Source organism: Alexandromys fortis, unplaced genomic scaffold (genome assembly GCF_014885135.2).
Source record: "Alexandromys fortis isolate MF-2015 unplaced genomic scaffold, M_Fortis_MF-2015_v1.1 scaffold_254, whole genome shotgun sequence".
In the NCBI taxonomy this organism is placed as follows: Eukaryota; Metazoa; Chordata; class Mammalia; order Rodentia; family Cricetidae; genus Alexandromys; species Alexandromys fortis.
The window spans coordinates 1,190,207-1,205,703 of record NW_026068130.1 but is presented as its reverse complement, the minus strand read 5'-3'; the positions used below and the strand labels follow the sequence as shown (position 1 = coordinate 1,205,703).

General features: G+C 54.5%; 1 protein-coding gene across 3 annotated transcripts in view; it reads right to left on the bottom strand.

The window, feature by feature from the left end:
- Kif1a (kinesin family member 1A) overlaps positions 1-15,497 on the bottom strand; it is an 89,022-nt gene that overhangs the window by 6,034 nt on the left and 67,491 nt on the right. For 2 of the 3 annotated variants that reach the window (XM_050125978.1, XM_050125976.1), the window contains 8 exons: positions 14,906-15,011; positions 12,704-12,730; positions 4,409-4,523; positions 3,359-3,492; positions 1,877-1,938; positions 1,444-1,589; positions 865-1,065; positions 282-359 (listed from right to left, as the gene is read on the bottom strand). In XM_050125978.1, the coding sequence (XP_049981935.1) occupies positions 282-359; positions 865-1,065; positions 1,444-1,589; positions 1,877-1,938; positions 3,359-3,492; positions 4,409-4,523; positions 12,704-12,730; positions 14,906-15,011 (869 nt within the window). The remainder of the gene's footprint in view (positions 1-281; positions 360-864; positions 1,066-1,443; positions 1,590-1,876; positions 1,939-3,358; positions 3,493-4,408; positions 4,524-12,703; positions 12,731-14,905; positions 15,012-15,497) is intronic. The other variant, XM_050125977.1, reaches the window with a different exon arrangement.

Sequence of the window (15,497 nt, the reverse complement as noted above, 5' to 3'; positions counted from 1 at the left end):
CCTGCAGGATGACGGTCCCAGGAAAAAAATGATAATGTCAAGGGGACAGGAAGCGAGGAGAAGACAGGGCCTGGGTAGACACCATGTGGTCTGATATGGGCCAGGTCAGGCCCTCACTCACACCCCAGTCTCCTCAGATCCCAGGCCCAGGGAAACCAGCCATTCAGCTATGAGGTATCTCACTGGGCCATGAGAACTGAGATCTTCAGCAAATCCTCCTTGCCTTTGGCAGGCCAGGCCAGGATCACCTCCGACTGCAGACATCTGGGGCATGAACCTACCTTGCTCTCACTGGCACTGATGCAGACGTGGCTGTGGGTGTACTCTCTGTTGAAAGTGTGCATGAGGAGTCGTAAGCACTGCAGATGGAGAATGCATGGTTAGACCTATGCTGATGGCGGCCTGGGGCCCCCACCCACCCTGCCCCGAACATTGCCAGGTGGGGAGTTATTGAACAGGAAGCTGAGGAGGCAACACTTCCACCCAGCCATGGGGTGGGACACATTAAGGAGATCCTACACTGTGCTTCTAGGGAGGCTGTGACTTAGCATCACCTAAAGACACGAGGCCTCCCTAATGGCCTGTATAGCAACAAGGACTGGCTCTGCATGGAGGCAGGGAGCTAGCTCCCCAGCAGTTCAGAGACTGCAGAGATGGCAAGTCACTGTCACTGCTGGGACGGAACCTACAAAAGGCTTCAAACTGGGGGTTCTGAAGGAAAGTGAAGTGGGGGCAAGGTATCAGGCAAAGAACTAACTAGTCCCAATCATCCCCATCCTTAAACTTCTGGCAACTCAGACTAGAGCTTGTCATAGACCAGGCTGGATCACTGCTGTGGCCACAGCACCCACCAGCCCAACCTACCTTGACGGCCAGCTCCCTCTGCCTCTCATTGGGCACCTCCAGGGGTGATGGCTGACCCTCAGCTGACAGTGGGGAAGAGGCACCCGAGGAGCTGCGGGACTCAGAGTCCTCGCTGGAGGCTGGAGACAGCGCCTCGGGGCCAGGCCTCTGGGTGGTCTCCAGCTTCTCCCGTAGGAGCAGGTAGTGCCGCGTCTTCTCCACCTGCCAAGGGAACAAAGGTGAGAGAGGGCACCAGCCAGAGTAGGGGGTCCCTGGTAAAGTGTGGGAAAGTCCTCTCTGCCTGGGTTATGGCTGGTAACCTGAGGGACACATTGCTGGCAGGACTCAGAAGTCCCAGGCAAGCTTTGCGGTCTCCTTCATAGTGAGGCTTCCCTATGATGCTCACTGGCCCTGTTGTGAGCAGTAGGGGACTGAACCTCTGCAGCCTGCTTCCCGTGTGCAGACCCAGCAGTGCCAGCTCTCTGCAGAGGGCACGTTCTCTGGCTTCACTTGGGATTCCTTCGTGCCACAGCCGACTAGCTACACTTGCTTATTCCTGCTCTCCTTTGCCTCTTGGTCCCCAGTGCCTCCCACACTCACCTCCTGCAGAAGGCTCAGCTTCTCCAGCTCCCATTGGTGATCCAGGATTAGGCTGTCACTCCGAGGCCTCCAGCCAGCCAGGTTCTCCTCACCCCGGACATAGGCTACTGATGTGTCCAGCACACGCCGGCGCCGACGCTGCATCCCTGTATGGGGATTGATACTCTAGCGTTCTGACAGACAGACACCAGGTTTCCCCCAAGTTCTTTCCTTTCTGGGTTCAAGACTGGCTCCCCTGGCCCTCACCCACAGACTGCCTAACAGTCCTTCTCCCACGAGACTATGACATAGGTGGCCACAGCAGCTAGCAAACCTGACTCCTCCTGTCTGCCCTCCCATCTGAGGACACGCTGGAGACTGGAGGGAAATCTAGCCAGGAGTCCCAGGGTGCTGACTCTTGTCCCAGCAGAGAGTAGTCAAGACAGTCTCCTACCTGGGCTACCTGCGTCGGCCACGTGGCAAAGGCTGAGCTCGTACACACCAGTCACGCGGTTGCTGAGGAAGCAGAGGGAGAGGTTATATCATTAGCAAGCACAGCTTTGGGGACAGATCACCACCGCTGATGTCTTCTGGGCCCAGATCTCATCACAGGCCTAAGGCAGGTAGCCTGTTCAGGTTGTGGTAATGTCACCTCCTGGGCTGCAGTCTCTATGCAGACTTCTGCTTTAGATCAAGACCCCAAGGGACCTCGGCTATGTGAACTAAATGACCCTTCTGGAAGCAGGAGTTGCTTGGGGGGAGTTGGGGTACACAGAGACATGGACATATTTGTCGTCCCCCGCCCAGATCCTCAGCTTTTGTAGAACATTCCTTTACATTGTGTGAAGATATGTCTGTCACTGTGATTGGTTTAATAAAAAGCTGAATGAGCAATAGCTAGGCAGGATTTGGGGGAGGCAGAGAGAACACTGGGAAGAGGAAGGAGTCGTGGGGAGACATGAAGGAAGCATGACATGTAGGAGAGGAGGTAACAAGCCAAGAGTCACATGGCAATGTGTAAATTAAAAGAAATGGGTTAAGTTACAGGAGCTCGTTAGAAATGAGCTATCCAGACAAGCTTTTCGTAGTAATTAGTCTCCATGTGGTTATTTGGGAGCTGACTTGGTGGGACAGAGAAAGACTTGCTACACTCAGCACCAGGCACCATCAGTCTCCTGAAGTCCTCAAACTCCACAGAGAAACCCTCCTGTTCTTATGATACCAGTGCCACCAAGGTCACCAACACAACCCTCTCACAGAGCTGGTCCTTGATGGCCACGGAGTCCTAATCCTCAAGCACCTTCCTTTTGGCTGTGCCCAGAATTGACTCAGACCCTGGCTCCATGTGGTAGATTAGTGGCCTGCACTGAGCTGCAGAGGGCCTCACTGCCCCCCCACCCCCCCGTGGTTCAAGTTCAGGTCCTCCCACTGAAGCTACAGTAAGCGTCAAGAATGGAGGAGGAGGAAGAGGAGGAGGAGGAAGAGGAGGAGGAGGAAGAGGATGGTCCAGTGTCTGAAACCCAACTTCCTTGGGCCTTCCAGGGTTCAGCAAAGCCATTTCTCTCACCCCCCTCCCACCACACTCATTCATCTTCTTCAGTGAACTGCAAGCAGACCTAAGGGCAGAAATTCCTGGGATAGAGTTGCAGGGCACCCGTGGGGAGGTTGGTGTCCATAGGCTTCTCTGTTTCCCATAAAGAATAGAGGACTCCGCCATGCCTACTTGACATGATCCTTGATGTACCTGCTTCCACTGCCCAGCATGTACAACTGAAGGCAGGGAGCTGCAGGGAGGATGGTTGGTCCTCACTCCAGCAGCCTGCGCTGTGGAGCTTAGGGGCTTCCTGACACAGGAGTGTCCATCTACTGGGTGACACCCAAGGCTCCCCTCTTTGAAGCTCAGGCTCCTTGTCTCTGCCCACCCTAGCGAGCTCACCCTTCTGTGGCCCTCAGGCTCCCACTGCCAAACAGGTTGCGGATAGAGCGTGAGGCCGGTAGCTTGGCGTCGCGAGAGTAGAACACCATGCAGAAGTCCTTGGTGATGACGGCTGGCTGGGTGCAGTTCTCCATCTGTGACAGACGACAGAGGTCAAGGCATAGAGACGGTCCAGAGCGCCCAGGCCCCAGCCCAACCAGTACAATGTCCATCCCTCCCCACCTTCCTCTAGGACATAAGAGCTAGTCACCGAAGGCACTAATGCCTGCTCCTGACCCTGGGCAGAATCCTAGGGGAGGGAGCCAGGGCTCTGCCTCTCCCCCCATTGCTGAAGACAGAGGGTAGTAAGAATCTCCAGGGCACTAAACCTACTCTGCTCCTGGGTTGTGTAACTGTAAACCAGGGGCAGAGCCTGAAATCTTCTTGTAGCTCAAAGCTGAACTTGGCCACTCTCACTCCAGACTCTAAAAGACCACAGCAAACTCCTTCCTGCGGATGCTTGACAACTCCAGCTGCACATAGTGGGCATCTCACAACAAACGCGCTCTGAAGATGGGGCCTTACTGGTGTTTCCCGGGCTGTTTCACTGCCCCTGTGGCAGCCCACACCTGATACCCAGAGTGATTTGTCTCTATGGAGAAGCTGTGCCCTGGCTCCCGCCAACCCCACACTTCTCCTTTGCTGCTGTGCCCAGGCGGAAGCACTCAGGGGGCCACAGAAAAGGGCCACAGCACACATCTGGCCATAGCCTGGGGGCTGCAGGCCTGTGGGTAGGAGTGGCAGTAAAGAGCTTCTATTTTTGTCCTTTCTGGAATATTGATGTAAGGTGATAATGATGTCACGCAGTCCTTTTGCAGTCTCAAAGCTAGAATCCACACACTAAAGATACAGGTGTATACTAATTTTGAGCATTGCCATTAAAGGCATATGGGTTTACTCAAGGACTTGAGACCTTCTCTGGGAAAAGAGTGGGGGGGGTCACTGGACCTCAGTGTCCCTCTGCAAAGCCCTCGAACTATGGGGGGGATGCTGTGGATTTGGGTGTCTTGCCTCAATGTAGGCAGAGAGGGTCATGTAGATTTTCTCGCGGTAAGGGGTGACGCGGTTGAGCAGGAGAGAGTTATGCATGGAGCTGTCCCAGGCTGCTTCGAACTGGTAGAAGGTCCTGGAAGAAAGCAGACGAGGTAAAGGACAACGTGTGGGGCTGCTCTCGGCGGGAACAGGGACATGCAGACAAACACAGAGAGGGCAGAACTGCAGGGGGGTCGTTGGAGTCACAGGTTGGGAAGCTTGGGTGGCAGATCCCTCCTCACTCAGACCTAGCACCAAGCAGGGGCCTCCATGGGGCCATTTCCTGCCGGCTCCAGCTTCCTCAGCTCCACGGTGTGGACTGGGAGGAAGGGGAGAGCCCTCAGAGGACACACCAAGGGCAAGGAGTAAGGCAGAGGAAGGGGAGGGGGCTGTCCCAGCCTCAGTCTGAGCCAAGAGGCATCACTAGGGATCTCCCCAAGTTAGCTAAGCCCTCCTCCACCCACCCCTTTCCATGGAGACTCACGCTGCCAGGGGAAGGCTCTGGGGAGGATGCTTGGAGTGGAAACGGTGGCCTGTGAACAGCATCCCTTGTGCTCCTGAGAGTAGATCCATGGGAATAGCAACCATGGCTCTTTCCTCTGTCCCTATCCCCAGCTGGTGGTCAGCAGGGCTCAGATTTGCCCAGGATGGCTCAAGGTGGCTACCAGGAGCCCAGGACTTTGCCTCTACCATAGGGACCTCTGCACCACCATCCCCATAGGCTCCTTCTCAGAAAGACGGCTGTCGTGGGACAGTATCTGTACTATTTATCCTAACACAAATCTCCAGGGCTTCCAGGGAGAAGATTTGCCTCGGTTCACAGCATGGCCACTCCACAGCCCCATCCCATCCAAGCATCCTCGCTGACACACAGTTCACAGCCCAGGCAGCACACTCTCCTACCACCTCATGGCCAGGTAGTTCAAGGACACCGGCAGGCTCCCTGAGATGCCTGGCCATGTGAGAGTCTGACTGGTGCTGCCTTTCTTCCTGTACGACACTGTCCGGGAAATGGGATACGGGGTCAACGGGTCAGGGGCATGGGACAAAGCAGGCTGAGCAGGGCCACTGTAAGACACGTATCACTAAGGAGAGGTCTAAGGCAAGAGGAGACAGCGGGCAACCAGAACAGGGCAAAGAGCAGGCAGCACTGGAGGAAAAGGGGGAAGGGACAGAGTAGAGGGGGTGGAGCAAGCGAGGGCAGGAGAGAATGGTGCCTGTACCTAGTGTCATTTCCGAAGGAAACGCTAAGGGCGCAGCCAGGACACACGCACACACACAGAAGAGAGTGAGACGTCAGAACAGGCCTTCCATGGCCAGCACAGCTGCTGAGGGGCCCCCTGGAGCCCCAGCCCAGCCCCACAGATGCCCTGTTATCCTCACAGAACCATTTCCAGCTATGACCACAAGGGTCATGGCACCCTTCAGAACCAAGGAGCTAACATGGGGGTGAGGAGAGCATGAGGGTTGGAATGGGGGCATCTTAGAGCCAGGGTCACCATTACAACGATGCCAGGGTAGGACCACCACTGTTACATCTTGCTTGGACCTTGTACCTGCATCTACTGTTCTTTGCCTTCAAAGTCTCTGAAGTGGCCTGCAGCTTCTGAGTGTGTGTGTGTGTGTGTGTGTGTGTGTGTGTGTGTGTGTGTGTGTAAAAAGTATGGCTTCCCCAGCCTGGGTTCTCCCACAAGGACTGAGGCCCAGTCCTGTCCTGTCACCTGAGTGAAAAACCCAGAGGAATGAATCTGGCCAGGCTAGTGGGTCTTGGAGCTTATCTGGGGGGCCCTGCCAGCTGGGCCTAAAGCCACCTTAACCCAGGCCCAAGTAAGAGAAAACAAAACGGTGGCCCTGGAGTGTATCAGTAGAGGATGCTGCAAACCCCAGCAAACTGGGGTATCTCTGAAGGCCTGCCATTTTCTGTAGCAGGACTGGCCTTTTCAGACACTGCCCCATCCTCCAGCAGTCATGAATCTTCTTGAAAGTTACTCCCAAGTGATACTCAGTCCCTTGCCTTGGAGGTCACCTGCTGTCCTCTGGGGGCTACACACATAGGGCCTTGTGGCCAGCCTTTACTTTCTACCAGCCATGACTTAGGTCATGGGACATAGACTGTGGTGCCCCAAAGATTGGAGGGTCTGGAGCTTCCCAATGTCCCTGAGCCTCTGCTGAGGACAGGCAAGTTGGGGGTGGTTCAGGGGAAGCAGAGGGATTGCCACCTTCATGGGTCCCACCAAACATGCAGGCCATTAAGTGGGACCCATAATCTATTACCATCAACAATAAGGCAGAAAAATAGAATTCAGAGAAGCTGAGGTGTCCTGCCTAGTAAAGCCCAAGACAGGGACAATGGGGAGGCCCGTGGAGGTGCAGTGGTCCCTTACTCCACAGGGAGTTCAGGATCCAGTTGGATCACTGGGTATCAGGTACCCCAGGGGAAGCCTGGGTCTCCTCCACACAACCCCTCATTCCTTACAGGCTGACATTTAGCCAATAGTTTGGAGGTGGGGACCCCAGCATTCCTGGGTCAAAATGTGTGCCCTATTTTGAGGCATCCACAGGGTGGAAGACAGTGTCTAGAGATGCGGCCTCTAGATGTGATAGGGTGGCCAGGGGCTCTCCATGGCTGAACTCTGATGGCTAAGAGGAGACAGAGCAAAACATGAACCTCTTGCTTCTGGTCCCATGAGGACTCTGCGTCACTTTATAACTCTGCAACAAGAGACTTTCTCCAAATGCAAGTCCACCAACCCACAGTGGACCAGAACTCTGAGCCCAAACACCCTTCTCCTAGTCACCCAACCTCAGATAGTTTCCTAGAGTGTTGGGAAATGGACCAGCCACTCAGACACACTACGAGAGCAGTCCAAACAGCCAAGACCCTACACCGGAACCGCTCGGGAACTAGTTACCCTGTGCATTCTTGAGCCTCACCCCATACCACTGAGTCAGAAACTCTGGCTGGTGTCTCCTGTGAGCAGAGAACCTCAGTTGACCCCAAATGGCCTCTGCTATCTGTTCTGCTTCCCCATCTTCTTGGGGACCCTCCAAATACAGCTGAAGAAACAGGCCTAGGGCAGGTAAAGTCCCTCCAAGCCGTATCAGCAACTGCTCTGCCTGCTGCTCCTCTGGGGCCACCTGAGTCTGTGTCTACTGTGTGTACTCCCTTGGCGTCCCTATAGACGCAGCATTTCTGGGGCCTCATTCAGTGGAAGGGATGTGCAATGGCTAATCTGTACCATGCAGAGTGTGGGCAGGTGACACAGGGTCTTCAAAAGGAAAGGCTGGCCAGCAAGACTCCTTCTAAAGTCAGAGGGTGTAGTAGGTGGGGTCTCTAGGCAATGTCCTGCCTTCAACTGGCTCGCTTTACCTGGAGGGACACCAGGAGGCCTACTGTGTGGCTCTCTTCTGTTCTAAGGGGACACAGCCACCCTTGCAAGCCTACAAACAGGACAGCCAAATTCAGACCTGTGATACGGTGAGCATAGCACTCAAGCAGGGTATGAACCACATGGTGAGCCGTCACTATCCAAGGGCTGCCCATAGAGAGGACAGTGGACACTGTGGGCACCCACTCTGTCTACCTCTGTTATCACAGACAGGCCGCAGGCACCTGGCCAAGTGATCCCATGCCACCACACATTTGTAAATTAGAAACATGCACTTCCCCAGTCCTTGTGGAGGCAGATGCACTTCCTGCCCGGCCACCAGGGGGCAGCTCATGAACACACCAGGTTCTACAGAGCACCAGCTCCTACCGTCTGTGGTTGTGCGGAAGAACAGAGGACAAGATTGGATTGAAATGGACTCCCTTGTGTCAGCTATGACGGATGAAAGCTAAAGCCAGGAAGCCATGGAGGGAGGCTTCTCATCACAACTGCCTGCAAGTGACTGTCACAAGACAGTCAAAACCACGAGCTTGCACAGGTGCTGGCGCAAGGACAGCTGCCCAGCATGTCTGGTCAACCTACTACTGACGTCTCATGGTATTGATCACTGCGACTAAAGATCACTGTTTCGAAACACCTGATGTAATCCAAAAAAAGAAAAACCTTAAAAAAAAAGTCTTCCTCTTGCTCATGTTCCCTAAATAAGCCTGTGGGTTACTAGGACACACGTGTTCCCGTGCAAACTTGTAAATACACGCCGTCACTCTTGGGTGAAGCTCTCTGCCTGCTGCTGACGGTGATCAAAGTGTGTTTGAACTACGCTGTGACTCTGACTCTGAGGCCTGGAAGGGATCCTAGTCACAGAGGGCAAACAAGGCAGGCATCAGTGCAAGGGATTTCCTGAGGATCTGAACATAAAACTCCAGGCCTACGACTGCAGCCCCAAACCCCAAATGCCCTGAGAAGTGTGTTTCCAGCGGGGAGGTCCAAGTCCTCCAAGGAAGCCCCTTCACAGGCTCACTGCTGCCACAAGTTCTCAGTCTACAGCCAGGGCAGTTCCTTCCACCATGGGGGCTTGATGGCATGGTTGATGACAAATTGAATAGGGGAACCGCTCCAAAGCTGACCTTGGAGATCCCGTATGAAAGGTCTGAACACGGTGCAACACACAGCCAAGCACAAATTCTACCCGTAGCTCCGGATCTGATGGCCCAGGATGGACAGTGGCCATACGCGGCTGGACCCTCTCCCAGAACTGAAATGGCAGCAGCACAACCAGGCTGAGTTTTGCTGCCACCAAAAACATCCTAGGGAGGCTGGACCAGCCACCTTCTGCACCCCAAACCCACCCTGCAGGTTAAAGGTGGCTCTCCACCTTCTCCGACTGGGTTCTGATCATCCTGGCCTACTTTCCTCACTCTTCAAGGTCACCTGTGGCTCCTTCAAGGGTCCCATCCTTAGGGGGACATGTGATGATAGAGCCTGAATCCTAACCCGAAGACGTATTCACCAGATCAAGACAGGGAAAGGGGAGATCCGGGATGAACAGGTCAGGAGGGAGCCTACAGGAGGAAGTGTTGCTGAGCCTGAAGCCTGCCGAGGATGCGGGCTGAGGAGCTGGGATGGCAGGCAGGCCAGATAGGAGGCATGCAGCTGCAGAGACCCTCTTCCTGATACATGGGCCATAGGAACATATAGGAACCCAGAAGAGAGTGTGACTCTCTTCAAGATCTATCAGGCAAGGGCTGGGGCCAGAGCCCAGCAGAGGCAACCTGAGCTGGTAATGACTTCTGTACCTGATAGACAACCTTCATTCTATGACTCGCCGGCCCACATGGCCAGGCCCAGTCTGGGGAGTCACTGTCCTTGGAGGAGTGACCACTGTCCATGGAGGAGTGACCACTGTCCATGGCCAGACCTACATTTAGAGAAATCCTGATCAATTGCCTGACTCTCCCCTTTTGTATGCATGGGACTACTTCCCACTCCCAGCCTGGTTTAATCTCTTCTTCCTGGTGCTGTCTCTCTATTGGGACCACCCCACACCTCCTCAAGGAGGTTCAGAAGCTGAATCCTGATGTAAAGTTCTTTGCTACCCCCTTACCCCAACCCTGGGGCCTCAAGGCAAGGACAGAGCCTGCTCAATCACCAACTGCAGCAGGGATGGGGTGAATGAGTATCCAGTAGGCTCTGGGTCTCTGGACCCCACAGTTCCTAATGTCAAGGACTGGAGGGATGTCTGAAAGAGTGAAGGCTATGGGCTCACAAATACGTCAGGGGAGACAGATAGGAAAATAAGTTTCCATGAGACCCCGCATCTGGCCCTCTCCAGGAGGCTAGAGAACTCACGGAGCATTGGGAAAATGAGTTCTGAAGCTGGGCAGATGAAGAGAGCCAAGATCCAATTGTATCTCTACTTCCTGGGGACGCTTCAGAAGGACCTGTTTCCCCTTATACCCATCTAGGGGAACCCCGTAACTCAGGGCAGGCGAGGTATGAAGGAGCACAGGATGGGCAGAGGTCAGATTGAGTGTCTTTTAAGATGTGGATTAAGAGATAAACACTCAGGCTAACATTCTACAGCTCTCTGGAGTCCCTGTGTGTCCCCCACTGTGTCTTGGTGTGGTTCCTCAGCGGTTAAGATACAAACCACAAATTTGTTTAGGGGCTCTGTATTCTTACAGCAAATGCCACTGTCAGTGGCAATGATGGGAGACTCATGTTGGGCCTGAACTGAGAGCTTTGCATGAATCAGCTAATTCACGACAGCACAGCCCACAGCTCTCATTATTCCTCATCCTCAGGGCAGAAGTAACATCCAGAAAGTTCTGGCACTTGTATGTCCCTCTTTAGTTAGCAAATGACTTAATCAGGCTGCCACTGGCTCAGCTGTGTGGTCCCAGGATCACATGGGATAAGACTTTTCCCCTTCATGATCGTGATGGTATTACTGGCCACCACGATGGATTCCTGTCCTGTAGAACTGGATTTGGGAGGAAGCTTTAGTTCCAACCTAAGGACTTCCTTTCCTTCCTTCCCTTCCTTTCCCCTTCCTTCCTTCCTTCCTTCCTTCCTTCCTTCCTTCCTTCCTTCCTTCGTTTATTCCTTCCTTCCTTCCTTCCTTCCTTCCTTCCTTCGTTTATTCCTTCCTTCCTGCCCTTCGTTCCTTCCTACCTTTCCTTCCTTCCTTCCTTCTCTCTCAATAGGCCAAGCCCAGGCCTGTAACCAACACATTTATTTTTAGAATGGTAGGGTCAGCTCCAAGGTCAAACCCAGGGGCATAATCAGAGCTCGTGAGAAAGAAGTACCAAAGGGAAGGAAACCAGCTTCCTCCTTTGCACAGAGCCAGTGTCTCTTCGCTCATTCAGAAGTCCCCAGGAGGCACTCGATGTTTGTAGCTAGAGCTATCTGGTCCATCTAGAAGACCTCTCAAACACACAGAGGCTGCCAGCAGATGGAAGCCCAATTCTATTCCATCTCCACATAGATCACTTGTCTCCACAACCCACATGCCACCTCCTCCTGGAGCCCACCCAGCCGATCCTGGTAGAAGAAATGCTCAGGCTTGAAAGCGCTATCTCCCCTGCTTGAGTGTGGCCACCACTTCAGTTGTCTCTTGATGAGGTTTCTGCCTCATTTAGCCCCAGGTCTCCAGGGAGTGTCCACTCAGCTCTTGGCCCACAGTTACTGACCTGAGTCAGTAACTCAGGTGTCCCACATCCATGGCCCAGGGAATATGCTTCAGAGAACCACAGCTCCATAACCCCATAGATCCTCCTTCTGGGGCCCACTCCCAGGTACCCAGGCAAGACGGCCAATGAATGCCGTCCACACTGATCATTACAGCTGTGACCCGACAAGGACACAGCCCACTCCATCCTAGAACTCTATGTAGGGAGTGCGGCTTAAAGGTTTAAGCAGCATTCGTGACTTTAAGAAAGCTGACCCATGAGACGGACAACCACCAGGAAGCTCTGGCCACCGTCCTGCAAGTGCCCAGAAGGTGACACCTTGGCCTTCCCATTCAGAACAGCCCCAAGTTCTCCCTGGACCCAATATGGACGCAGGACTTGGAGGTTGTCCTTTCCCAGTGATCACAGTCCCAGAATAGGCCAGCGTGTTCAGGGACTTCCTCGGACCAGGTAAAAAGAGGCCACAGCAATCCACCCTACTCAGCACTAGTAAGTGAGTCTGAAATGGGCACAAGCCACGTTCAAAGGCCTGCGAGTCTTCTTGTGGAGTTAGCGCCTACCACTTCCAAAAAGTGAGGCCGAGGCCAGGGCCATGGCTGGGGTAGTGAGGCTAGAGTGAGGTCCTTCTTCCTGACTTGGCCTAAAAAGGGCTCCTGGGCAGCTGTGGAGCACATGGGAGCTCGGAGTCTCCTGGCAGTGGGTCCTGTCTGCCCCTTCCCCATGCTCCTGGCTCTGCCTGCTATGGCCCCTTGCAGGAACTGGCTGGCCCTTGTGAGCTGGTGCAGCCCAGCAGCCGGGTTGTCCAGCCTGCATGCGGGAGATAACCTGCACCCACTGTGGCCAGGCTAGAGGTCAGCAGAGAAGGCAAGGCTGGGGTGGGAGGAGCAGGAGGCCGGCCAGTGTCTACAGAGGCAGAAAACTACAAAAGCAGCCAAAATCAGGAATGAAGGCTAGAGGAGGCGGGAGATACTCAGCCAGGAAGGTGGGGCTGGGGAGGAAAATTAAAATAAAACCAGAACGCTATTCCGAGGAAATGAAATTAAAAGGAGGGTGAAAACAGGAAGGAAAGGTGAGCAAGTTATGAGTTGAAAAAGCTAAAAAAAAAAATTTAAATTTTTAGGGTTGTGTAGGTGACCAGGAAAGGAGGAGGGAGGGGAAAAGGCTGAAATCAAACCAAGGGACAGAAATGGTACCTAGGTATGTCCGAATCAAGAAACTGCCTGCAAAACACAAACAACCACACGTTAGTGAAGGGCTGTGGGTGGGCAGTGGGACAGCAGGGGACAGCAGCAAGCGGCAGCGGGGGCAGCCGCCTGTGGCTGGCTAACCCGTTCAGGGCCGGGGGGGGGGCTGCAAAGCAGGGACCGTGGAGCAGGAAGAGGCCCAGATGTGGCAAAGCGCATGGTAGCCTGAGGCCCTGGGCAGAGCTAGCCAGGCCCAAGCCTCAGCCTCTATGGAGTGGCTGATCTCTGAGCAGCCTGGCTCTCAAAGGCTTCTAGGATGTCAGCCATGTCCAGGGAACAGGAAGCTGGCCCCATTGGGCCCTGGGGAGGAGGCCATGGGCTAAGGAGCGTGCCTGAGACTTTTCTGGGGTAGGGAGGGCTGGGGTTGCACCAGCGGGGACAGCGAGGGCAAGAGCCAAGCGAGGGGCCACATCTGTCTTCCCTCCTCCTGGCACCCAGGGCCTCCAGCCTAGGTGTGGGGTTGGACAGGGAATAGGACATCAGCTAGTCAGTCCAGGGCAAGGCCTGAGCCTGTTTAACCAACGTCCTGTCAGCTGAGGAACAATGAGTCTTGGCCTCATAGTTGCCCCCTACCTAGCCAGGGTCAAGGATAGCTGGGCTTGTGGGGGATGGATGACAAGAAGACACCAGCAATGAGGTCTTCAACACAATGAGACAACTAGAAGGGAAGTCGGGAAGGCTCCCACCTACCCACTGACCTCCTGGTCCTACCCCTCCCCTTGGCTCCCAGAATGTCCTGCAGTGGGTGATCAGGGGTCAAGGGGGTCAAGCCACTCCCAGACCCCAAAGCACCTCTTAGCACTCAGTGGCAGACAGGCCCTCCCAGCCCTCACCCTTGCCTCTGTGGCCCTGAACTCCCATGCCCAGGCACAGTGGCCGACACTAGGGGGCAGCACCCATATTAGGCCTCAGCAGGGTGCATTTGCAGAGCAGGAGGAGATGAAAGACCAGAGGAAGTTCTAGGTCCCCCTCACACAGTAGTCTGGCTCCCCTCCTATCTCTCGACGTGAACTCCAGCCTAGCCCTCATAGTACCACCTTCCTAATAGAACACCTCCGGAAGTGCGGGGTGAGGACCAGAGCCACACGGGCACACCCCTGTCTCCATCCTCTCCTGTTGGCTGTACCCAACAGGAAGCTGCCTCTGGTGCTTTGGGGGAGCACCTCTTCTGGCCCCTCCCTATGTGTCTGTGCAGAAGAGGAGCTCTGGATGCAGAAGTCGGAAGAACAGAGGCCACTCCTGGGACTCTGGGTCCATGCAAACCCTCACAGGGATGTGACCCTTCCATGCTTCTCCAAGGGTGGTGTACCCTTAAAAAATGTTTTGCTACAGATAGCCTCAGCTACAGCTCCTGGGTCAGCTCTTGACTCCTTGACCCTGGGCCAGGCTGAGTCACTGAGGAAGACCCATGTTGAGGCTCAGCTCCTGCCAAACACCTCACAAATCCTTGGGAGACTGTGTCCCAGGCAACTTTGTCCAGCTGGGCATCCACCCTGGCATGATGACTCTTGCAGGATGACTCTGGCCCTTGGCAGCCTTTGTGCGACTCTGTCATACCCAAGCACCCTGGCAAACCCTTCAGGGCTGCCAAGAACATCTCAGGGGGCCCTTTCCCCTCTACTGTTCAAATAAAGATGGGGGTTGGGACTCTCTGGAGCTTGGAAAGTGGTGAGAAAAATGTGTTAAGTGGTAACCAGCAGCCACACCTCTGTTTGAGCTGCCAACTCTGGACTGCCTTCTTGATCCCCACTCATCCTCCCTGCCAGAGGCAGGCTTCAGACCTGCTCCTACCAGTGTAGTTCTCAGAAACATGGCCTGCATGTTGGTCTCCCACCCCCTGCAACCAACCATCTACCCACAAACCCCCAGGGACAGGACAAGTCCACGCTGACACTCCTCAGGAGACAGGATGACGTGAATGTGTAAACCAGAGATGGGGGACATGCAATTGAGGGAGCAGAAAGACTCGGAGGCCACGGGCCACCACTCACTGTTCTGTCCCTTTAGGTGTCAGAAAGAGGGAATGTGGGCCTGGCACTGGCCATGGCATGAGTGCCTTGGTGAGTAGAGGCCATGATAGGCTGGTGTGGTTGACCTGTGTGCGAGCCGGTCAGCGGGGGTTGTGATCCTCCCACCCTCCTTGTGACTCACCGGTCATCCTGGGCTGGGTGGACATATCCCGATGAGAGGATGTTGAGGGACAGGATGTTGGGGTCGATCAGAGATTCGTCAGTTTCTGGAGTGTTTCGGATGCGACCTGCGGGAAGGGCAGTGGCCGGGTGTCATGCCTGGCAAGGCGAGTGGCCCAGGTATACTGAGACCGCTAGACAGAAGCCAGGTTAACGAGTGGATTCCCTACATGACTGTTAGCCATGTAGGAGGCACTAGGGAGGCTGTTGGGGACCTGATGCTTTCTGTGACATGGCCAATGCCTCCTTCCTCTGTCTCCCCTCCAGCAGAGGGGCTGCGTTCTGTTTTTCAGCTCTACACAATCTGGTGGATCTCAGCTGCCTAGCTTAGCAAGCTCAGGCCTTTCTACTTGTGGGACAAGGAGACCTAAACCAGATGGGGGTGAGTGTACCCCATTTTATGCTTAAAGATAATAACAAAGGGAGAAGCCACATCGTCCATGCATACTCTCTTCATGTACTAACCACTTTTCCAGGCCTAGAAGATACCTGCTTTTGGTGTCCATCTGTCTGTCTGCAAGAGAGACACTTTATCTCCTAACTCCTCAGCCTGA